This window comes from Natrix helvetica, assembly GCF_964273705.1.
Source record: "Natrix helvetica genome assembly, chromosome: Z".
Taxonomy (NCBI): domain Eukaryota; kingdom Metazoa; phylum Chordata; class Lepidosauria; order Squamata; family Natricidae; genus Natrix; species Natrix helvetica.
The window spans coordinates 105,781,910-105,807,721 of NC_138554.1; the positions used below are offsets into that span (position 1 = coordinate 105,781,910).

At 41.2% G+C, this 25,812-nt stretch overlaps 1 protein-coding gene across 1 annotated transcript in view; it reads right to left on the reverse strand.

Annotated features, from left to right (window-relative positions):
* Window positions 1–25,598, reverse strand: part of SCIN (scinderin) — a 58,042-nt gene extending 32,444 nt beyond the window's left edge. Inside the window, exons 1-4 of the mRNA XM_081971309.1 lie at window positions 25,184–25,598; window positions 19,153–19,307; window positions 18,081–18,242; window positions 14,560–14,709 (exon numbers count right to left, since the gene is read on the reverse strand). Coding sequence (XP_081827435.1) covers window positions 14,560–14,709; window positions 18,081–18,242; window positions 19,153–19,307; window positions 25,184–25,385 — 669 coding nt within the window. The 5' untranslated portion in view covers window positions 25,386–25,598. The remainder of the gene's footprint in view (window positions 1–14,559; window positions 14,710–18,080; window positions 18,243–19,152; window positions 19,308–25,183) is intronic.
* Between the last annotated feature and the right edge of the window lie 214 nt (window positions 25,599–25,812).

Below are 25,812 nucleotides of genomic sequence, written 5' to 3' on the forward strand. Positions count from 1 at the left end.
TCCTTTTTCCAATACGCCTCACAGCCCCAAAAACAGGAAACCAAGGGGATTTTCAAGCCCTAATAGACTCAGGCTGTACAAGATGCTTGATCTACCTAACCACAGTCCTGAAACTGGGGATCAGAGCAAAAAGACTGGCCCACCCGATCCAGTTCGAGCAGGTTGACGGGTCCCTAATGGGAGGAGCCTATGCCACCCACCTAACTGAACCAGTGAGGCTAGAACTAGCAGATCACTGGGAAGTAATTCGATTCATAATAGCCCCCAAAATGACAGACGCAGTCATACTGGGACTTTCCTGGCTAGACAAGTAGGGCAAGGGGGTACCCAAAAACTTAGGATATCAGGGGGGGCCAAACCCCTCCCACACCAGCAAGCAGAAACACCACCCACGCTGGAAACTCCCCAAGAAAGCCCACGAGAACAACTGGCAACCACATCCAACAAAACCCCAGAGGCCGAACTGATTCCGATAAAATATCAGGATCTCGCAGAGAGGCCGAGTGCGATGTTCCCCACCAGGAGACAGACTGTGCCACTGAAATCATCCCTGGGGCAAAACTACCCAAGCCCAAACTGTACACCATGACACCCCGGGAAATGCAAGAGATGTGCAAATACATAGACAAAAACCTAGCAAGGGAGTTTATTGAGCCAGCCAAGCCACGGGTAGCGGCACCAGTCCTCTTCAAAGAAAAAAAAGATGAAACCATGAGATTATGTGTGGACTTTCGAGGGATAAATGGGGTGTGCGTACACAACCTATACCCCCCTCCCCCTCATGAAGGACATGCTGTCTCATCTGGCCAAGGGAAAAGTCTTCACCAAACTAGACCTCAGAGAAGCAAACTACTGAGTATGTATCAGAGAGGGAGATGAGTGGAAAACAGCATTCAACTGCCCCCTAGGGAGCTTCAATTCAAAGTGATGCTTTCGGGCTGCAGGGGCCCCAGCGGTATTCATGCAGTTAATAAACGAGGTGCTGCATGAGCACCTCTACAAGGGGGTCCTGATTTACCTAGATGACATCCTTATCTACACGGAGACCATGGACGACCACGTACCCCTGGTCCGCCAAGTACTAGAGAAACTTCTGGCAGCCAACCTGTATGTCAAGGTATCAAAATGCGAATTCCACCATGCACGGTTAGACTACCTGGGTTACTGAGTGTTAAATGAGGGAATAGAGATGGACCCAGTGAAAGTGCAAGCCATTCTAAGCTGGCATCACCCTCGCACAGCTACAAAGCTTCCTAGGGTTCACAAACTTCTACAGGCAATTCATCCCCTCCTTTGCAAAGATTGCCAAACCCCTGACAGACCTCCTGAAGACAGGGAGCCCAGGACCGAAACATCATCCGGGACAACCCCTACCATGGGACCTAACCTGCCATGAGGCATTCGAGACACTAAAAGAAATGTTTGCAAAGGAGCCAGTGCTGAAGCATCCTGACCCTGAGCAACATTTCGTGATTCAGGCAGACGCCAGCAATGTGGCAGTGGGAGCAGTGCTACTCCGAAGAAACAACCAAGGAAACTTACAACCCTGCACCTACACCTCCCGCAAGCTCACAGACACAGAGAGACGATGGGCCGCATGGGAAAAGGAGGTTTTCGCAGTGAGATGTGCACTGCTAACCTGGAGACACTGTTGGAAGGAGGCCAGAAACCGTTCGAAGTCTGGACTGACCACAAAAATCTAAAAGCGCTTAAGACCCCACGGAAGCTATTACCCAAACAAGTCCGATGGGCTCAATATTTCAACCATTTTGATTTTGTTTTAAAGCACATTCCAGGCAGGAGGAACTTTCTAGCTGACGCTCTCTCCTGCATGCCTCAGTACAAATGCGAACGGGAGCACGTAGTGGACGCCATCATTCCCTCTACCCAAACCGCTGCCCAAGTGACCACCAGACGGCAACGCCGTGACCGGCAAGACCAACTTGCAAGAGACCTAACCACGAGGCTCAAAACTGAACTGCTAGCAGACCCCTGGTTCCAAACCAACCAACACATCTTGACAAAGAGAGATGACCTTGCATGGAAGGGGACAAACTCTACATCCCAGAATCCCTACGTACCCTAGTTCTCCAGATGAGTCATGATGCCAAACCAGCAGGCCACTTTGGGTTTCTAAAGACTTTACACTTAGCCCGGAGGATGGTGGCTTGGCATGAAGAAAGATGTAGATAGTTACATGAAAAGTTGTACCGTTTGTGCCACAATGAAGAGACGAACAGGAAAACCCCCAGGACTACTGCAAACAGTAGCAGAGCCAACGAGGCCATGGGAGGAAATCGCAATGGATTTATAGTAAAGTTGCCAAAAAATGTGGGAAACACAGTGATTTGGACTGTAATAGACCTGTTGCCCAAACAGGCACACTTCATACCCTGTAGAGGACTACCCTCGGCTCACAAGCTGGCTAAACTGTTCGTGAAGCGTATCTACCAACTGCATGGAGTACCTCGAAGAATTATCTCAGACAGAGGGGTCCAGTTCACGACTAAGTTCTGGAGGGTGTTTCTGCGGTCCATTGGATCATCTCAGGGTCTTAGTTCAGCTTTTCATCCAAGCACCAATGGGGCAGCAGAGAGACTGATCGCCATGGTAGAGCAGTACCTGAGGTGCTACGTGAACTATCAGCAATCCAATTGGGCAGACCTTTTATCTTTTGCTGAGGTGGCGCACAATAATGCTGTTCACAGTAGCATAGGACTCGCGCCATTCAAAATAGTGAGTGGTATGGATTTCGTCCCAATTCCTGAGTATCCAAGGGATTCCTCCCTCCTCGGTCAGCTTGGCTGACTGGATGTCGATGCTGAAAGCGACTGGGAAAATGTCAAAAAGGCACTGGCTAAAGCGGCACAAACCTATAAGAAACAGGCAGACAAACACCGGGCTCCGCAACGGCCATTCCGGGTGGGAGAGAAGGTTTACCTCTCCACAAAATATTTGAGATTAAAACTGCCTAGCAAGAAACTGGGGGCAAAGTTTATGGAACTATTCCCCATAGTAAAGATCATGAACCCAATCACAGTGCAATTGAAACTGCCTCAATTGTTGGGGAAGATACACCCAACATTTCATAGCAGCCTCTTAAAACCCGTGATTGGATTCACTCTGAGACCACTACCCCAGGAGCCCCTGGGCCCTATGGTCATAGGGGGCCAAACCCATTATGAAGTTCAGAGTATCCTTGATTCAAGGTGGCACAGGAGACAACTCTAATACTTAATCAAACGGAAGGGCTACCCCTTATCAGAGGCATCTTGGGTGAAAAGTAGAAATATCCAGGCTGATCACCTTATAGCAAAATTCCATGCAGAAAATCCAAGCAAGCCTGAGCGAGGGACACATCCCTAAGTTATACACCTGTACTCAAATTGCTTTGTTTTATACAGGTCGCTTTCAGAAAGTGAGGGGAGCCGGATGTCAACGCCTAAAGCATTTCCATGACTACTATCAACTTGAGAAGTGGGGGGGATGCCATGCATACTTTTGGCCAGAGTAAAAGTCTCATATTGCTGTACTGGGATGTGAATCCGCATGTCCAGAACCCTGCCATAACGTCCTGTTGGAGAATGTGATTGATGACCTCAGCCAGAGGGGAGGGGGCACAGGGGTAAAGGTCAGACGCCATTAAGTGGGATTTAGTTTCAGCTACACAGAAGTTCGTGCCAAGATGTTAGTCGTAATAAATGAATGGGGTTTTTTGGAACCTTGTCTCGGGGCTCGTAAATTAATTAGGGCAACTCTTGGAAACTTCACAGTTAGTTCCTACGAAAAATAAACTGTTTTTAGTTAGCAAGTGCCCTATTTCAACCCCAAATTTAATTTTCCATATTTGGTGGAACTAAAACTTTTAATATTTCATTTTCTTCCAATAAATTGTAACAGTTTAATAACAACTTTCTGTGTAAAAGAAGACATGACTATATTGATAACTGCAAGGTAGCGTCTTGAACGTCATTTATAACTATCCAAGCACCTCTGATCTTATGAGTAGTTAACATGCTAAGGACACAATGATACAGAATAGATAAGTTGATTGAGTATACTGTAATTTAAGTGTAAAGAGTTGAAAAAACGTAATTTCTTAAGAAAGCTGTTTAATCACTTTATACAAGAATGTCTCAGCTTGCATAAAGAAAGAAATGATGTGTGTAACCATTCATTGCAAGAGTTTCCCTTGAAATGTTTGATAAATGTCCATTTATTTGAAAATTTTTATGTGAGAAATCATTGGGGTAGTCCTCTGAGAAGTCTTTCAACTTAATATTTAGCTTAATATTTGGGACACACTGGCATTCTGAAGAAGAGCTGAGTGCAGAGTGAGGCCAGGCAGGATGCAATGGGCGGCAGCCACTGCCACCATCTGAAAAGCTGGAAAATAGAAGACCCCCAACCAGCCCTCAGGCCCATGTGAGCCACCTCAACCTGGTACAGGCAACCTGGACGAGACAGGGTGGATGACATTGTGGTTGGCTCCTGGGCCAGTGAAGTTCAAGCTTTGAGACCCTAGCAGAGACCCCCCCCCATTTGCTCCCATGTCCTATTCTGTCCATCTAAATCTCAAGGAAGGGAACACTCAACAGTGCTGCAAGTCCACTTCCGGTGGTGCCGCCTTCGGGAATGCCAGCCCCGTGTTTGAGTAACAAGCTGCTAGGACAGCATAAATCAGCTGTTTAGCGGTTTGGGGAAAAAAACCTCGGGAAAAGAGGGGGACGTGAGCAGTCTGGCATAGGGTAAAGTTCCCCAGCGGCCCCAGAAGTAATTCTGTGGTATGAAGGGTGTGAACTCCCCAGGAAGCCCGACAATCTCTTCATCTCGGGATGCTTCTGCCTTTGCAAAAACAAAAGGCAGCGACCACTTCTGCTGTTCTAACATTTAATCTACATTTGAACAAGACACAGGCAGAACAAATCAGGAGATCAACATAACCCACGTAACACCTCTCCTGTGCGAGCTGCACTGGCTGCCTGTGGCCTTTCGGGTGCGTTTCAAGGTATTGATTACCATCTTTAAAGCGCTCCATGGCATAGGACCTAGGTATCTGCAGGATCGCATCCTACCACACACGTCCCTGCGACCTATTCGCTCACACAGAGAGGGGCTCCTCCTGGTGCCGTCTGCTAGGCAATGCCAGCGGGCGACACCTAGGAGTAGATCCTTCTCTGTGATGGGCCCAACCCTCTGGAATGACCTCCCCCCAGACATTCGAACTACCACCGACCTCCGTTCCTTCCGGCAAAAGTTAAAGACTCACCTATTTCAATCAGCTGGCCTGGCACTTTCTTAGTTTTACCTCCCGGGGATTTATTCATTTTAATTGGGTTTGGGGTTTTAATGAGCTTTTAATGTACTATATTTATTATTCTATATACAGTCTTGCAACCTCCTCCACCTACGTATTTAATTATTTAATTGTTTTATGTATGTATTTTATAACGCATTTTAGTGACTGTACACCGCCCCGAGTCCCTTTCGGGAGAAGGGGCGGTCTATAAATACGAATAATAAATAAATAAATAAATAATAAATAAATAAATAAGCCTTAACTCCGTAGATTATATCTCCTTCTGTAAACCTAAAGGGAACTTTAAAAAATGGCGCCGGAATAATAAAGGGTGTGGTGAAAGCGAAAGTGAAGCAGAAAGCAGAATAGCACTTGTTAAGTGCTTGTTAGTGTTGTTGGAAGACTTGAGAGAATAGGTGGATTTTCTGGACTGAATAAATTGGTTGTTAAAAAGCTTGATTTGAATACTTTGAAATGGCTTATTTGGTTACGTAACATCTCTCGATGAGAAGGTGGAAGAAATTAATGAGTCTAATATAAAGTTAGACAATAAACTTATGGAGGCACAAAGTAAAATTGATAAGTCGGAGGTGGAGCTTACAATGATACAATATAGAACAATGGAATTTGCCCTGAGGATAATGGGTTTGAAAGAACATAACCAAGAAAATTTAAGAGAGATTTTTGCAGCCACTTTCGCTCAATTAACTGGGGAACCAAAGGCCAAATATGCCTGGCAAATTGACAAAATTTACCGTGTTAATTCATGGATTGCCAGACAAAGACGACTGCCAAGAGATATTGTAATCTATTTTGTCACCAGGAAAATTAGGAATGAAATATTGCAAGCAACCTATAAAAATAAACTACAAGTGGCAGGTCAAGATGTGATAGTATTGAAGGAAATCCCCCCAAAAATGTTGAGATTTAGAAAGGACTATGCATTTCTAGTGGATGAACTTAGAAATCGCCAGATTCAATACAGATGGGAGACCCCAGCCGGATTGGTGGTGAATTACCTGGGAGAAAGACATTGTCTCAACTGTCTGGAAGGCAAAAGATTTTTATAGTATAGTATTAAAGGCAGGATGCCTTCCATCTCCAGGTCCCAAAGAAAGAAAAGAGACAGAGGACCCCAGGCAGCAAGATAGTCAGGCACAAACTGGGGTTGTGAGTTTACTGCAAGAAACAGAAGAAATTATGGAACAAAGACAAACCCGGGTGGCCACTAAACGTAAAGAACAAGAATTAAAGTCTCAACAAGCCCAGATGATAGTCCAAGAAAATATAAATATGAACACAGAAGCTGTGGGAGGAGCTAGACTGAAGGTGAAATCTCAGCAAGATTTTCAGGCAGCTCTTAGAAAGCTTCAGCGTGATTGAGTGTCTGGAAAAAATATCAATATAGGTTAAATGATACCTATGGAGGGAGGGGTGCCCAGACACTCTATAGAGAACATAAGTATAGAACAAAAACAAGATGTAATTACATTCTCAGAACTTCTTAGTATGGATAGAGGTGTACCACAGTTAAAATATTTGAATGTACTAAGAGAGGAAAGGATAACTCAAACCTGGTTTCAGTATGGACAGTTACAGGCTAGATGGAAAAAAGACCAGAAAACTGGTATTATCCAAAATGAGGATAATTTGGTAAAACAAAGTAGGGACCAGGGTCAAATGCATATAAAAAGGTTGTATAATGTATTGATAGAAATAGACTCTGAAAGATTGTTGGTGGCGCAGTATTGGAAGAAGGAAGAGTTGCCCACTATCCAAGAATGGATGTTAAAAGTAGTAAACTTAGCAGAGATGGCCAAAATTTCAGCATATCTGAAGGACCACTCATATGAGAAGTATAAGCTGGACTGGAGAAGATGGATTGACTATATTCAAAACAAATACCGGACTAAAAAAATTCAGTTAGCTTATGAATGAAGGCATAAGGAATGCTACAATTTATTTAAAGTTAGTTTAATAAAGGGGGAGTTAAAGCACAAGAATGGTAGCATGTTAAAATTAGTTAGCTTATGTTAGCATATGGTTGTTAAATGTTTATACCCTGTATTCTGCTCTGGGAGGTTGGGGGGAGGGAGGGAGGGAGGGAGGGAGGGAGGGAAGAGGGGTAGGTTTGGGGGAAGAGGGCGGGAAAGGGGGAAAATAATTGTAAAACTTATTTAAAAATTTTAATAAAAAAATACAGTGCTGCAAGTGATCCAGAGGGAGTTGCACAAGCTATACTTACAAATGGCTCTGGTGACTGGTCATCCTGCCCTGGGAAGCACCTGTCCAAGCATTGGCGCAGGGACCTCAAATCCCATCAGTTCAACAAATTGGCTCTAGGTCGATAAGCAAAGCCACGGTTTCAAAGCTTGAAGCTGCCCTGGCCCCTCAAGATTGCCTATGCCAGGTTGGTGGCTCTCCAGGCAGTTCACTTGATGGGAGAGCAGTCAGGGGCACGGCCTTCTCCTTCCCAGCCTTTCAGGAGGCAGCAGCTGCCATTACCTATTGTTCCTGCCTCACCCCGCTCTGCACCCATATCCACCTTGCAACACTAGCGCATCCAAGGGAAGCTGAATGCAGAGCAGGATCAGGGAGGACACAACAGGCAGTGGAAGCAGAAGCTGTGGAGTGGAGCCCAGCACCCAGATGTGTGGCTATTTGTCCCACACGTTATTGGCTGGGAACAAGTGTTCTTCTGTGAATCACCTGGAATGACGGGGTGGCAGAAAAATGACAGGTGACCAATGGTGGGGGGAAAGCACCAATGGGGGGCCAGCTGAGGATAAACACCCACAATGTGTCAGCTGTGTTGGGTGGGGCACGGTGAAGTGAACGCAGCCATGGGCCCATGGTTAATTGTTCTAAGTTTGTGATTACTAAAAGAAAGATTTCTGATCAGAATAATCATTTGTGTTTAAATCCAAATGGAGGATTTTTAAAGATTTATCTTACACCTTTTATACTATTTATTTGTTGCTTCATCTGGCTAACACCCTTTTCTAGTTAACTATCAATTTACACTTAGAACAATAACATATGTAATGGGAAAACAAATTATGGGAGATCCTATTCATATATCTCTACAAAGCATATGTGATTAATCCCTAAATCAATTATTTTAAAGGCAATGATACACAGGAGATTTGCCAACCAAATCTAACGCTCCTAAATGGCATTTAAAAATTATTTGTTTGCATTTGAATTAAGCGTGTTTTTTTTTAGTTTAAGCAATGGGAGCCAATCCTGGTCCTGTTCAAACAATTTTTTAAAGTTTGTTTTTCAGAAAAGCATGAGCAGAACGTCATGACAGATGTGAGAAAGAAATAAAGAAAAACATGTTTGCTATAGATTACTTCAATTGTCCTCATGTTAAAAGCACTCAAGTTAACCAAATAATTCCCACAGTAGGAATTCCCACCGTGCCAGTCACTCTGTAATCATAAAGTTGGACAGACTGGCCAGTGAATTCTGTATTATTAAAAGAATGATATTCTCAGTTTGTTAGTTATAGTTCTATGGATTTTAACCAATTGAGTATATTGAAAGTCAATGAATAAATTAATTGCTTAATAAATTAAATAAATAAAAGCTTCCTTTCAAAAAATTGCTTTGATGTGTCAGAAGAAAAAACACTTTTTAATATCTTGGATTTTATGAGAAAAAAATATATTCTAGTTTATGTATAGTCACTGAAGGAACATTTAAAAACTCTGCCATGTAAAAATCGTGAATAGAAAATATAGGTAAATCCATGGAATAATTGTGACATACTCGGAATAATGAAGCCAGGATAAACTACTTTAAATATTTTTCAAATTAAAGTTTAGAAATTTAGCTACTTGTAAAAGAGATCTGCTTCCCATTTGGAACTACAAAAAAGAATTGCAGGTTAATTAATAACATTATTTAATTGCTACTTGTAAAGCAGAAAAAATTAAAAGACTTCTATGTATACAAACAAAAAAAGAACAGGATAACTCTGCTTACATTGAAATAAAATAAATAAAATCAGTTTTATGTATAAATGATGCAGAAATTTTATGGGTATTTCTACATGCAAACATTTCTCAAACAGAAGAAATTATGTTGCAATCTCAATTGCTATGCTCTATCTTCATTTTATAACATAGTAATGTAATTTCTATACTTTTATCACTGCAAAGATCAAATACTGTTATTTCAGATTCAGGTCCATGTTGTCTAAATCAGGGGGGCCCAAATCCCACTACTTCACTGTAAGCCTTTCAGAACAGGACCACAGAAGCAGTGGGGGAGTGCATGTGCACATACAGCTCAACTTGCATGAGCAGCAGGCAAGCACATGCACCCGCATAGGTCCATTTGCACAAGCAGCAGGCTTGTGTGAACACAGTTCCATTGTGTGAGCGGTGCATGTGCATGCCTGCTGCTCACACAACTGGAGCTCTGCATGCACATCAGAGTTGGGTTTCAGCTGATCTGGTCCAGTATGTGCGTACCAGTGGAAATCCGGCATCCGTTTGTGTATCAGGGTTTCTGGAGGCCCCGTACCAGAATGGTCCCTCCCCTGGCCTGTCCCCCCACTTACTCACTCCAACTGTCTGCACCATGCTTGTCCCACCCACTCACTTGCTTTGCTGGAGTGGAGGACTCAGCTGTTGTAAGAAGCCCATACTTCCTTCTCTTTGACAAGCACCTTGCAAAACTGGGACTTTGCAAACCGCTTCCCAAAGAGAAGGAAGTGGGTGTGGGGCTTCTTCAAAGAAGCTGATTTTGGAGCGGACCCTGGGTTGGTTAGCAGCCCATGTGCACCTGCCATGTGACTGCTCTGGGGCTCAGTGCATGGCCAGAGTGGCAGGGCTGCCCCAGAGAGTCTCTCCCAGCCAGGAGAAAGCCAACTGCAGCCAGCAATGGGACACAAAGGAACGACCATCCAGCAGATCCAGGAGTGTCCCCAGGTCTGTGGGGTGGCAGGGTGATTGCGCGGGGCTGGGCTGGAGGCAGCATGAAGGCAGGGGTCAAGGCTATGCCCCCACTGTCCCGGAACTGTGCCGCGAGGTAAAGGAAGCAGATCTTGGAAGAGACCTTCCCTCCCCCTTCAGAGAGCCCATGTGGGGAGAGAGGGCATGGCCTGGTTTGAACGCGGACGGGTGGGTGGTTTAGTGGCCAGTGCCTCCTTTGCTTGTTCGGGCGGACAGAGAAAGAAAGGAGGTGCTGAGGGTGAAGGTGTTCTCCTTCGCCCTTGGGGGCGGTGACGGGACTGCTTTATGGCACACCTCCTTCCCTTGCTCAGCTGCTATCGCTAGGGTGCCACCAGGACAAGCAAGGTCTTGGGAGGGACCTCCCCCTCCAGAGAGCTCATTCCGGGAGAGAGGATGCGGGCTGGTTTAAACACGGGCAGTTTAGTGGCCAGTGCCTCCTTCACTCATTTGTGCAGGCAGAGAAAGAAAGGAGGCATGCAATAGCTGAGGGCGAAGATGCTCCCCTTTGCCCTTGGTGGCAGGGATGCTTTATCGCGCACCTCCTATCTTTCTCCACCTGCCCCAATGAGCGAAGGGGGTGCCAACCCCAAATGGCCCACGTTCAAACCATCCCACTTCCTCTCTCCCAGCATGGGTTCTCTGGCGATGGAAGGAAAGTCCCTCCCAAGATCGGCTTCTTTTCTTTCCTCCTGCAGTGTCAGTCCGTAGGGGGAGGGCATGGACCATTTGGCAGTGACAGGGAAATGGAGACGTTTTTGCCAGCCTCCCAGCTGACAAAACAGAAATTTTCAAGGCAGTGGCTGAAGCACAATCCTGGGTAGTCAGTTCTGGCTCTCCCTTCCCCAAGCATGTCCCATTGCTGCTGGTGCCACTTTTAGTGAATCTGGCATGGCGAGAAGTGGCTTTTGGTGAATCTGATGGCAAGAAGTGGCGATGCTCTCAGCGATGGCAAGAGCCCCGCCACCGCGCCAGATAACTAATTGCTCAGCTACTGTTCTGGGCTGCCATCAGGACAAGCGAGGTCTTGGGAGGGACATTCCCTCCCCCTCCAGAGAGCCCATGCCGGAAGAGAGGAGGCAGGCTGGTTTGAATGTGGGCAAGCGGGTGGTTTAGTGGCCAGTACCTCCTTCACTCGTTCGGGCAGGAAGAGAAAGAAAGGAGGCACGTGATAAAGCACCCCCGCCACCAAGGGTGAACGGGAGCGCTTTCGCCCTTGGCTATCATGAGCCTCCTTTCTTTCTCCACCTGCCTAAACAAGTGAAGGAGGCACTGGCCACTAAACCACATGCTCACCCACATTCAAACCAGCCTGTCTCCCAACATGGGCTCTCTGGAGGTCCCTCCCAAGACCTCATTTGCCAGGCAGCACCCCAGGATGGCAGCTGAGCAATAGTAGCTGAGTGAGGAAAGGAGGAATTATTGGAGTTGAAGTCCACAGGTTTTCAAGCTGTCAAGTTTGAACACCCATGAGGGTTTTTTCTAAAGGGTTATGGGTGCAAGGGTCTTGTAACTGGACAACTTTAAGACTTGCACACTTCACTGCCAGAGTTCCTGAGCCAACATGACTGGAGGAGAAATTCTGGGAGTTGAAGGCCACAAGTCTAAAAGCTGTCAAGTTTGAACATCCCTGGGTTTTTTTTTCTAAATGGGTTAGGGGTGCGAGGGTCTTGTAACTTGACAGCTTTAAGACTTGCACACTTCAAATGCCAGAGTTTCTGAGCCAACATTTTGGTTGTTAAGCAAGGGCGTTGTTAAGTGAGTTTCACCACATTTTACAAGTTGGCCATGCCCACCTAGTCACATGACCACCAAGTCACACCCACAAAACAGGCCACGCCCACAGAATAGGTAGTAAAAATAATTGAAACTCACCACTGGTACACGTTTGCCCACTGTTCACGTGAACCATCCCCTCTTCCCCCCCACCCCATCGGTCCGCAAAGCCAGAAAGTTGGGAACTGCTGATTCCCAATAAATCTAATGCACGCTGATACAATAAAATAATGCTCACCCACCACCCTCAGTCTTTAACAGCTATTGCACGCTTCATGAAGCATATGGTCAATTACTTTGATAAATGGTCCAATGGTCTTAAGGATAAAATAACCACTGAAAACACAAAAGCAGAAAGTCTGCAGTTGCTAATTGTTTGTAATACTGTAACTATAGTACTTTCAGCCACTATTTCACTATTCTCAAAAAGTTTGCATAGCAGCACGGCAGATTTGTGATATTTTAATGCTTCTAAAAGATGGGATTAGAGCTACAGTCAAATCAGAGAACTTCAAATTCATTACTCAAAGGGCAGAAATGAAAATGCAGATTACTTTATCCCATCTGGTGCTTTTTTACATCGCTATTCCTTCTCTCTCTCTTTCTTTCTCTCTCTTTCTCTCTCTGCAGGTTTGACATGTGCCTTTTAAATGTCAAGTCACCCTGCATGGATCATTTATCATCTTATCTGCAAGTTGAAAAGGGAATGTGCTGTTTAACTTTTATAATTCTGTGAAAGATATAAGGAAGTTATTTTATACTTTGAAATAATGCCAGCAGGAAAGGGGGAAGAAAATGGCAGTATATTTAGTTAAAAAATAAGTGTTCCTTTCCAAGATTTAATGAGATACATCTATCCCATAGTTTTCAACATGCAGTTATCTAGTGCAAATTAGAATCCTGAGTAAGAGGAACAAAAACTCATAACTTTCTTGTTGGCTTCTCTGTAGAGAAATCTGTGCTTTAGAGATTATAATCATCACATGTTGTATTCGTTCAAGGACTTTAAAAAAATAAATTGAATACATTACCTTTGACTCAGTTCTGCCATTTTAATATAATAAATAGTCAGGAGTTCTGTGAGAGAGTAAAGGTTAAAAAAAGTCTGCTTGATCATAGGCAATTTTCCATCATAAGAGTTTTGCATCTTGATCAGGAATTCTGGGGTTTCTTTTTTTTTTTAACAACAGATTCCACAGCCTAAAAAAGTTTGAAAGTACAGGAAAAGTGTGTGTGTGTGTGCGTGTGTGTGTGTGTATGCATATATTACATTATATTATTCCAAATTATATTATATGGAAAGTACAGCTACCTATAAACAAAGCAAATCATCCTCCAAGCAAGTTTTTGTTTTTCTGTTCAATTTCTGAATTTACTGACACCAAATCCCCTGTCATTTTCATAACTATTTCTCAAAAAACCAAAGCTCACAGAATTTGAGTTGTCTTTGTCTCCTTTGAAACAAACTGGACAGAGACAGCTATACTTTTATCACTATGCATGGATCCAAATTTTGCCTTCTCTTCAGCCACTGTTGGTGTGATATTGAAGTATGGGGGTTCAAGTAAGAGTTCTGAATTGTTTCTTTCCCAGGTTTCAAACTGTTCCTTAAGAGCAATATAGCATTGTTGTATAAAGATTTCCACAGTGGATTCTTTCAACAGAATTCTATACTATCATCATATAAGGTTGTCTCTTATACACTATGACAAATAAACCTTGTCTCTGCTTGCCCCAAAGTCATATCCGTATGGTTTCTTACTAAATATGATTGCTTCTCCTAGGTAACTCAAGAATGTAGCCTGTTCACGTCTCTACATTTCCTTGAAGAAGGAGAATGAAATAAAATCTGTTTATTGTATAAATACACAAACATTTACTCTGCAAATTTTGAATAAAAACATTTATTTCCTGATACACCTGATCCTATTTTATACTGGGTTGTCCAATTACTGAGATATTATCTGGTGTCTCATAGGATAATTTCATTTCAATTTGCTCATTCATTCACTCATTCAAACTACATCAGGTCACTTTTTAATACCCATTCCTTTCTGGGGTTTGTTTCACTTTCTTCAGCCTGCAGCTCACTACTGGTCTATGTAAATCAGGAATGTCTATCCCATTGTGGGCTGTATCAGGATTTTGTTTACCCATGGGGGGGAGCATGGCATGGTCATCGTGGCCAACTGGGTGGGTATGGCCGGGTTGGGCTAGGCCCGGGGCAGCACAGGCTTGTCTCTCACCATTTTCAGGACAGCCCTGTGGGACAACTCTGAGTCTATCATGGGCCGCATCCTGCCTACGGGCTGCATTTTTGATACTTCTGACATAAATCAATATTGACTGCAGGATGAGAGTTTTAATCAAAGTTCTTTTCTATCCTTGACAAGATGCTTATTCCGTCTCACATATACCAAAAAAAAAAAAAAAAAATCATTCATGAGATCTGGAACTATGCCTGAGGCAGGATAGATAAAGTACCCAACTAACAGACATTTTTAAAGCAAATGAATTTGATACCTTTAGGAGCTCACGGGGTTCACTTCCTTCATCCACAACAATCAACTGTGCTCTCCCATTCCGTTCATTGTCTCTAATGCCCACAGCAACCTGAGTAGCTTTCAAGCGCTCATATTTATTGCAGGTAGAGCCACACCACTGGTAAATATGCTACAACAAAACAAACAGAATTTCAGTTAACAGAATTCACTTAGGAAAGCATGAATGTAAAGTAGGAAAAATGTAGGATGCTTGAGGACTTTCCTTCGTACAATCAGTGAGGGGGTACTGAGAGACAGCCACCATCCACTAAGCTCTGTGATCAACAGGGACTTGAACATGAGCCCCCAATCCAAGCAAACCTCCTTAACATGTATTTTACTGTTGAAATTATTTTCAGAATTCCAGGTGCTTGTCTTTCACTGCCAAATGCAGAAGTTAAACATTTCCTCTCTTTTTTGTTTTGTCTTAGAATGTAGAATCATAGTTGAGAAAATTGTGATACCCCCTTTGTACTTCACAGGAATTTATATGTTGTTCTTTTAATATTAATATGGATTACATTTATGAAAGGTTTTTTTCTTCTGAAAAGTTCTAGGCCAGTCTTTTCAAGCTTAGTGCCTCCCGATTTGCTTTCCATATTTTATGGCCATAAAATTCTGGAATTGTAGTTCCAGAATAGAGATGATGCAATCCAGTAGGTTAACCTTAATAATCAGGAGCTTCTATATTTCCACAAGGAAGGTTCTATTTTCATAACATGAAGCAGAGTTGTTGCACATGTTTTTTTCTCTATGCATATACATTCCAAATCACAAGTTCCAAAATTTATTCTCAAAGGATCCTTTCTGCCAATTATTAACATCTAGCTAATGAAAAAAATGTGATGAAAAACATAGAAAATTAGTATAAGCTATCTCATATTAGAAATTGATTCTGTTCTTGCTGACAAACACATTTTAAGTACAAATTAGATCCAATCCTCTAATACTTTGAGATACCCATCTTGACTGAGTGGTCACCTACCTGAACTCAGAAGACTTACAACAAGGATTTTAAAAGGCGAACTCAGAACTCTTATACCTCCAATAAAAAGGCATATAAAGAAAATGGGATGCATTCTCATTCTACATGATTCAGCCACCCAAGTACAAAAATTGACAGCTCTGGGGCTACGGCTGATCCATTGCTACAAACGTTTCCTCTTATTTCCAGAAATAGAGCAAAGGGAAAATGTGATAATCTGTTAATACTGGATGGTATTTAGCAATAAATAGTACTAACAGTTAAGCAAATAGCATGTTCTCATTTACGAACATTGGGGTACATTTGCTCAGAAAAAGTTACAGAACTAATTCTATTTTTGATATCATGGAGCATTTGAATTTCCATCAATTTCTATTGCACATAATACATCCCAAAACAGGAACAAAAATTAAAATCATACTGCAATATGAATTTACAAATACATTCAATGGTATTAAAGCATATGACAAAAAATTAATGTCAAAATTTTGTTTTAGTAAATATTCAATATTTGTTCTAGATATATATTACATGAATGATTGCTTGGCATGTAATTCTATTCAATTAACACTTAATTTTAGCTGAAGTTAAATTGATTTAAATACAGGCAATACCATCACCCTTTATGTAGCAATTTCTGTCTTTGCTTCAATTTTCCTATGGTAAAAGTAGAGTTAAAACAAAAGAAGGCAAGACAAGGTCCTGAAGTGCTTTTTAGAACATCAGAAGTAAAACAATCATTGCTATACACTTATATGAAAAGAACTAGTTTCAAGGTTTCCATTAATAGCTTCTGCTTTTCCCCACACAGAACTCTGGAGAAACATCCTGTTCAGACTGGGATTTTCCACTGTTAACAAATTGAGACATTATTTCCATGACAGCCTGGATCAAAAACTTTTAATATAGGGCCCATGTAGCTCCTTGAAAGTTGGTGTATGTGTTGTTTGCCAGTTAGTATTTTTAAAAAAAGAATAAGGAAGACAATAAAGATATTCTTCTTTTCTACAGCAAGTAGGAAAGGGAAGAAAGCAAGATCTCAATAGCAAAACTCTTTCCTTGTCATAGCACTGACCAACAGCGCCTGGCATTTGGTCTTGGCCCATTTAATTTCCATACTTATTACTACAGGCTGTTTCTAATGAATAACAAACTTCTGTCTTCCCAAATCTCTATGAATAAAAACTGTATTACCATATTCTTGCCACTAGGAAAACATTTTGTGTCTATAAAAGCCATGTTTTACATTTCCATGCTTCTCTTTGTCTACCTGCCAGAGAAATGACCACAATCTTCTAAATGACATGAATCATAAAACCATAAAGCTGGAATGACTTTAGGCATCACCTCATCCAACCTCTTGCAGAAAATAGGATGCATTACATAATTGTTGACAAATGACCAAGTGGCTTCTATTTGAAGAACCCTGAGGAGGAAGAACTTACAACTTCATGTGGTTCTTTATCTGAAAACTCATAGCTTATCTCCCTTCAATAATCTACCACTGATTAAACAAACTGTATGCATTCATTTAACATTTCCTCAAAAGTTTGGTTTCCACTCCCTAGTTTCTTGGTAGCCATCATTGAAATGTGCTCCAATTTGTCAGAGTAATGTATGAATGTGGTGCATAGAAAAGTGGGCTCTAATCAGGATAGAATAGAGTGGAACAATTACTTTTCATACCCTGGACTCCATGCTTCTACAATATTAATGAATCCTAATATCTAATTTATCTTTTTATCAGCTGCTTCACATTTCAGATTCTTATTTAACTTGTGATCTAAAAGGCCTACTCAAGCCCACAATATGGACAGGTGTATTTGTAATTCATTCTCGTCCCATTGTTTTTGAGCATCTCACTTCTGCAATTTCTGTTTCCTTTTGCAGTAAAATTGTATCAATGGTATTTTTTTATAATTCTGTCTATGACACTTGGCCCACATTCCATGATAATCCCTATCTATGAATCATACCTCCTGACCATATATAGTGGGAGGAAACTAAATGGAGGATATATCAAATTTGACTCTTATCTTGTGAGAATAGAATTGTTTCAGTTCTTCAATAGCACTTCTATTTTCTATTGAGAAATGAAACAAAACAAAACATACACAGAGGGAAATATATACATATACACCCATTTTTAAAGATAAGATTATAGATTTCTTAAATAAAATATAGATTTTATTTGACAAATTTAGGATTTCCAAGAAACAGGATTTCCTGCAAATTTTCTTTTTGTAACTTGTACAAGCTATAACTATAAATTAATAGTAGCAAACCTCATCTGATGCTTAATATTGAGTCTTAAATCATATAAATTTCAGAAAACCTTTTCTCAACCTGGTGCTTTCAGATTTTCAGTAGGGGGGATTATTAACCAACACATTTGGCAAAGCATTCAAATTAGAGTAAGGCTAGACAAGACATTCTGGTTTGAACTTATGCATTAGATGATATTTGCAGGACTTTCTCTTGTTTGTTTTGAAAACATGAGATCTGTGACAACTTACCGTTCCAAGATCTACGATGAAGCAGTCTCCTTTGTTGAAATTCTGCCAGCTAAGGGGGACTTCTGTAGCTCTAACTACTCTCCGGCCCTTGATATGTAGGAGTCTCTGAGCACTGAGGTCATTTGTAATTACATGCTTAAAACCAGAAGCAATGCCACCTGCCTGGAAGAACAAGCACATCAAAGAACCTAGGCTTTAGCAGCATGTATTAAGAGATCATAACAAAACACGTTTCCAGAAAACTTAAATTTGGATACTATGCATGCACTATATGCTTGAAGCTTCCAGTACATAAGGGCAAACCATAAAACTTATTTGCTTTAGTTCTCCCGCATTCAGGTGTAATCAGCAATAACAACTCCATCTAAGTGACTTTTGCAGAAATGGGAGATAAACGAGAATCACTTCACATCAAAGACAGATATCTCTTTTGGTACTTTTGGCAGAAAGAAGCTATAATAAACAGGGCTACAATGCAAACAGAGAGGGAATGTTAGAAGCAGTTTCCCATTTTTTTCTAGTTTTGGGGGCTTTTAAAATATTATCTTAACATTTTTAAAACATTTAAGGCTTAATTAATTCCACTATCATTCAGTTGACATCACTAAAATTCTGCAGCCCGGTTGCTTAGGTTTCCAAACTCTCTGAAAAATTAATTAGAGAACAATACAGCAATTTTAATGACTTTTCTTGTTTCTTGCTTTTTCTTTTTTTCTATTTTTTCCCTTATGTTACTATAATTTTTAAATCTGAAAAAAAAATATCAGTAACACTTAGAGGGAAAAAAAACTCCTGTCATTTTCTTCATTAACAATTATCCTTGATAGCCAGGAAACTATAGTTCATGAAACAACTTTCTAGTACACTGAAGAAGGTACACTAATCTAAGAGTTCGTCAACTGAATTCTCTCACTGAGTTCATAATTCTTTAGCTAAAGAGGCTTGGTAGTAATTATGCCTATTATTTAAAATGGATAGGAGGGTTGCGACCTCCTTTGATTCCACATTTAATATTACACTGATATTTTAATGTAAACAATTCTTGAAAAAGTCTCTTATTTTCATGCTATACCTTATATTTAATGCCTCCTTTGAAGTATCCAACGAATTGTGTGGACTCGTAGCCTTGGATTTCTCGGTGCTGCACAGGTTTCCCTCCAAGATAATCATCCAGCTGAACAGTAAAGATGGCTGCTGCAGTGCTTTCGTCCTGAGTACATTCTTTACCTATGAGAAAGTGTAGTATGGTTCTACTTAGAGAAATAGTTGATGACAATTTTTTTTGCTTTCTCCTCAGTTATAGATGTATTCTCAATTATCTAAAAGTAATCTTTGACTTACAACTGAAATTGAGCTGGAATTACAGTCGTAAATCATTACCATTGTAAGTTGAGGAATCATTTATTAGACCCAGCTTTTCAACATTTTTTTATGATGGTAATTAAGCAAATCCATTTTATCCAATGGGTCTTTTTGGTAGGATATCAGTAAAAAAAAGTCAAAAAATGTGCCCATATGATCACAGAATGCTGCAAATGTCCATAACGGTGAGTTGGTTTCCAAGCAGCCAAAATATAATCACATAACCATGGGAGCCTGGGTCTGAAATCAGGTTGTAAGTAACTTTTGGAGAGTCCATTGAAACTTTAAAGAGTTACTAAGCAACTGTTTGTACGTACAGGGAGGTCTACCTATAATCTCAATGCTTTATATTTTCTTTCTTCTATTTATTTCTTAAATAAATCTGTGTACTTTCATTATTTTTAGGTAATTAAATCTGTGTACTTCCATTATTGTTTAGTTACATAGTTTCCCCACTTTGGCTTTGAAAATTACTTATGTTGGGGTTGCTCATCTCCAAAAATTGTTTTAGTTCTGCATATCCAAACTAAGCTGAAGGTTTGTCTTCACAGCAAAGATATCACTAATACCATCTTTCAGGTTAGGATCAGCAAATTTCACTTTTTAAAAAACTAAGCTCATTTTTTTTAATGGGAACTACCAAAAAGCACTTAATAAAACTAAAGAATCAGGACACCATCTGCAATGAATTTCTTTTCTTCTAAGCTTGGTCTTGTTTCAATGACTTCCACTGCTCCTTCCTTTTTGACATCATCCAAGCTAAGTGGGATGTTTCAGGAAAGTGTAATGATCTTTGCGATCTTTTAATACTTTATAAAATGATAAAACTCCTTCAGAAAGATTTGTATTATTCATCATACCAAAATACTGTAACTAGTTCCATTTCTCCTAAATATATAGCAACATCACTTAGACTTATATAGCGCTTCACGGTGCTTTTTACAGCCCTAAGTGGTTTACAGAATCAGCATATTGCCCCCAACAATCTGGGTCCTCATTTTATCAACCTCGAAGGATGGAAGGCTAAGTCAACCTTGAGCCTGGTGAGAATCGAATGGTCAAATTGCAGGCAGCTGGCAGGAAGCAGAAGTAGTCTGCAATACTGCATTCTAACCACTGAGCCACCACAGCTCTTGTAGAAATCAAGCGTCTTCTTTCCTCAATGAACCATATGGAAAATTGGTCATTTGATATGTTAACAGAGTGATGAATAAATATAAGAGACTACCTCACTTTACAAATTAGACACAACTCACACCATCATGCCACATGATAAGAGCACTATCTGGATTGGATTGGATTTATTGGATTTATAGGCCGCCCTTCTCCCAAAGGACTCAGGGCGGCGTACATTAAAAAACACATATCACAAAAGTTAAAAGGAAATTAGATAAGTGCTCTTCATACACCAAAGCACGCCGAGACAAAGATACTGCATGATGATTTATTAACACACAGACAAGACCTTGGCAGCAATCCAGCACAGACGAGAACTTGGCAGCAATCCAGCCTGCCAAAAGGACAAGACCCAATAGCTTCTCCAGTTCTGGTAGATATGTTGATTTCTGCAAACAGCTTGCGGAAAGTCCCTCCTTAAATACAGTCTTGAGAGGAGCCTAATTACAACAACCTGAATTCAATTATCTCCTGTAACTGCGTAGCTGTTTTTTACGGCTATTAGCCCTTCGTTGCTGGGCATCCAGAACCACCTTCCTTGTCTCCTCCCCACTGCGCCAATGCATGACATTCCTTTGTCTCCTCCCCACTGCTCCAAGGCATGACGTCAGGAGCACACTCCCTTTGGTTTTCACCGCTGCTCCATGCCTCAGAAGCCTCCTATGGATCGCGCTGGACGGTGGGAGGCTACTGGTGGCAGTAGGTGGTCTCGTAGGTACCCTGGGCCTAAGCCATGGAGTGCTTTAACGATCATAATTAGTACCTTGAATCCCACCCAGAAAACAACCGGTAACCAGTGCAGGCCACCTAAAAGGGGTGTAACATGGGAGCACCTAGGTACCCCCATGATAACCCCTGTGGCCATATTCTGGACCAGCTGAAGCCTCTGGGTGCTCTTCAAGGGCAGCCCCATGTACAGAGCGTTGCAGTAGTCCAGGTGAGAAAGGACAAGGGCATGAGTGACTGTGCATAGAGCATCCCGATCTAGGAAGGGGCTCAACTGACGTACCAGGCGAACCTGGTAAAAGCCCCCCCTGGTCACAGCCATCAGGTGTTCTTCTAAACTAAGCCACCTATCCAGGAGGACTCCCAGATTGCGGGCCCTCTCTGAGGGGGCTAAAATTTCTCCCCCTATCATCAAAGATGGAAGAAGATGCACAAATCGGGATGACGGAAACCACAGCCACTCAGTCTTGGAGGGATTGAGCTTGAGGCTGTTCCACCCCATCCAGATCTGCACAACCTCCAGGCATCGGGACATCACATCGAGGGCATCGTTTGGGTGGTTTGGGGTAGAGATGAATTGGCAAATTAATGTTTGCAATAAGAAACCAATTTTTAGTGAAATTACCAGTCATATGTTCACTTTGGTTAGACACAACATTGTAAATACATAATTATTTTTGTTTTATTTTGTGAGGCTGCTATACAAACTTATTCAACAAACAGCTGAAAGAAGTGAATTCTGGAACAGATACGTTGCTTTAAAATTATAGCTTGATTTCATTTCCAAACTAACAATAAATCATCTATCCTTTGAAATGGTAACAGAGTTGCATATCCCCCCACTTGAAGTCTATTTTATGGAATAATAATTTGTTGATAAATCATTTATCAGTAGCAAATTTCTGCTCTTGTCTTTCAAACTAGGATTGCAAATTTTCATTTAGCTTGATGTCTGGACTATCTCTGTAACTGAAATGTCCAAATTCTGTTTTCTCGGAGGCTATTTTCTTTTGAAAATAAAGTTGAATTCTATCTACTGAATTGAACACCATTTTTGTAATGAAACTTGTACTCCCATGTGAATGCAAGATTATCCAGGCAAATTTAATTTAAAGCATGTCTAGCTGTAATTTAAAGAGATGTCTACCTCAGAAGCATTAGCAAAATAGTTTCATATATTTAAGCACCAATCATTTTCCATCAGATGCAGAGAACACTGATATTGAATGTTGGGGAAAAAGTTGAATATTTTTTAAATAAATCAAGAATAAAGAAACATGCTTTTATATTGCATAACACTGTAACTATAGCTGAATATTTAAAAGAAGCATGTTAAGCAGCTGAAGACTTTTTTTTCTTTCACATGTAAACATATAAAAAGTACACAAAACTGAGCCAGAAAAAAAAGCTATGTCATAAGCTGCTTAAATATCTCAGCTACAAATTACAGAGAATACTTACATACCATTGTACTGTATTTAAAATAGCAAAACCTCATAGTAAAAATGTGGAATTCCTCAGTTTGCCAGTATTCTCAGCTCCTTTCTAGTTTATTTTCATGTTCTGATTTGGATAAGGAAATCCTGAGAAATGGGCTGACATTTTTCCCCCTCTGTCCTTACATCACTTCTTCACCCAGAAATAATTATTTCTACTAAGCATAATCCAAATTACAGAGATGAACCAACACTCTTGTCTGATGAATTGGAAAGTGTGTGTGTGAGAGAGAAGCGAGGGTTGTACACATACACACACACACACACACACACACACAAACACACAGAGGGGAAGAAGGGAGGGCTTAGGGAGGGATGGAAAGTACTGTGAAGCAGTATATAAGTGTAAATGCTATTGCTATACATAATTGCCCAGCACTACGAAAATCCAGTTTCAGAAAAAGAAAGTGATATCTATTACACCAGATAGCTCCTGGTGGTACTATAAAAATATAATGGCTTTATTTTGATAAGACATTCTTTTCTGCAATTCTTACAGTATAAGATATGAAATTGACTTCATCCTCCTGGAATTTGTCTTTCAAAATACCCTGAATTATTTATTTCACACATTTGACATAAATGCATCACAAAGTAATGTTGAATATGTTACTGAAATAATTTGACAATGACAATAAATTAAACAGCATAAATTAAAAGGTGAAATTAAAAAGCACTGAACCATTCATTCAACATTCAATAAGTCTTTAAAAAGTGCATAAAATATGTTCAACACCTTGAAACCTTCACTTTCTAGAGATTGATTCAACTAACTGGAGCAAATTGCCACTGCAGTTTACCTCATGTCATTATGGAAATCATATTATTTGCACCAGTTATAACAAATTAAATAATTTGCATCAGTATGCAAATCACATAAACTGCTGCAAATGATGAAATTTTCTTCAATTGAATAATGAAGCTATAATGTAAATCAAGTAAATTGTGATGTACTCTGCAATTTATAAATACTTTCTCATGCCAACTTGTCCACTTAATCTGGAGATGCTGTATCTTGCTAACTGGTCTCCCTTAAGTAGAAACCTCACCAATTCCAGGTCACAGTATCATTGCTGATGCCATTACATAGAAGATCGTACAAATAACTTACCTGCTGACACTGATAATCTTGATTAATGCAACTGGACTGCTGAGAACAGAACAGATGACCTATCAGATATCCTGCTCCCAAATTGACTGGATTTACATGGAAAAAGCAAAATGTGGAATCTGATCATTAGCTAATTGGCAGCAAATGCAGCTGCTTTAGCAGAGATGAAATCTTGCCAATGCCAGGTAACCTTATCCAGAAATCTGGCTGCATTATAGGAATATCACTATACATTTGTAGACTTTATTTCATATATCAATAGAATCACCATTATTGTACATGTGCCTAATGCAAAGTACAAAATACTTGTATTTCTATCCCAGACGTATACAATCTAATCCAAACTTTCTCAACTTGGCATGTTGCAACACAGCTCCCAGAACTCACAGCCAACAGTTTTGTTATGAATTATAAAAGCCACAGTTGAAACACATCTGGAGAATTCTAAACTGGGAAAGGCTGAACTAGTGTACAAGACTCCCTTCTTTTTGTAACATTTTAATGTAACTTTTGTTCTCCAGAATCAACTTTGCTATACATGCCTATGCCACTAAATCAAACTGTAGCAACAACCTTTGCTATACATACTGCAAGGAAAAGCTGAGTGAAGTTGGGTAACACTTGGATAGCAAACTTTAAATGTGTTGCAGCCATACAACATCTGGCGAGCAATAATTTGTGAGCTGAGTATTTTCTACAGAAAGACTTATTCATGCATTCCTAAATTCACTTTGAGCTCTTTGTGCTCTGTTCAACTAAAAGCTGAGATATTTCTTTTTTTCCCCTCTAAATCCACTAGGAACAATAGCTGCTTTTCCAGCAAATTGGTTCCTCCTAACTGAGAGCAACTTCAGTTATCAAAGATAGTCAGTTTTCCTCAAGCATGTTCCTGATACTGCAACACTTTTCAGATGTCTTGGACTATAATTAACCCCTCCCCAAGTAGTGGGTACTTTTAGTTCTGTTGGATACTATTAAACTCAGTTCCTCTTCCAATACATGTTGGACTATCATGCTTAACTTCTCCTTCCAGCCCTATATCTCTGCAATGGAGCTATCCTGCTCATCCCTAGACTACGCCAGAGTTGATCGAATATGTTGGCAATTGTAGTTTGATCCGTCTGGAAGCTCTAGTTTCAAGAAAGCTTATTTAAGGTTTAGTATGGTTTTAGGTAGCTTTGTTTTTCGCCCCATTAATTATCCCATCCCAGCAGATGACCCAGCCGCCCTACCTAGCCAATAGTGCAGATTGTAGAAGGTGGCACTGCTCTTCTTGAAGGTGTGCAACACCAGGTAGGCGTCGCCGACGTAGAAATCGCCATGCAAAGGTTCGGGCACCGGCACCAGTTCCATCTTCTCTATACGCCAGATTTGCAGCCCGACCTTCTGGCCTGCCCGGGCAAACTCTTTGTGATAAAGCTCCGGAGGTGCCATCTCGTTGCTTCAAGCAGTCAAACCAAGTAGACCAACCAAAGTCCTCACTTCAGTCGGGTGCACGTCTCAGATGCTCAGTTTCATCTGCGAAACGCAAAGCAACTCTCTCCGCTTTATAAACTTTAGTCTGCCCGGGCCCTCCAGCGCCCCGGGAGGGGGAGCCGTCCCGATAGGCGTGTCTTGTTTACACTTTCTTACTAGCCCTCCAGCTCAGAAGACGACCGACGCCTTGCTAAGCTCGGAAGCGCACCTGGGCTGGCTTGGCAAGAGAGCCGCCTCTTGCCTTGACGCTCCACTGGGAACAGGGAAGTCCACTGACCGCGCCTCCGATCGGTTGAAAGGCGACTTGTCTCGGGGAACAGCAAGTTCGTTCAGGAAGAGCCAGCAGGAAACCTCGGGGCGGCCAAAGGGCTGCGAAACTTGCTTT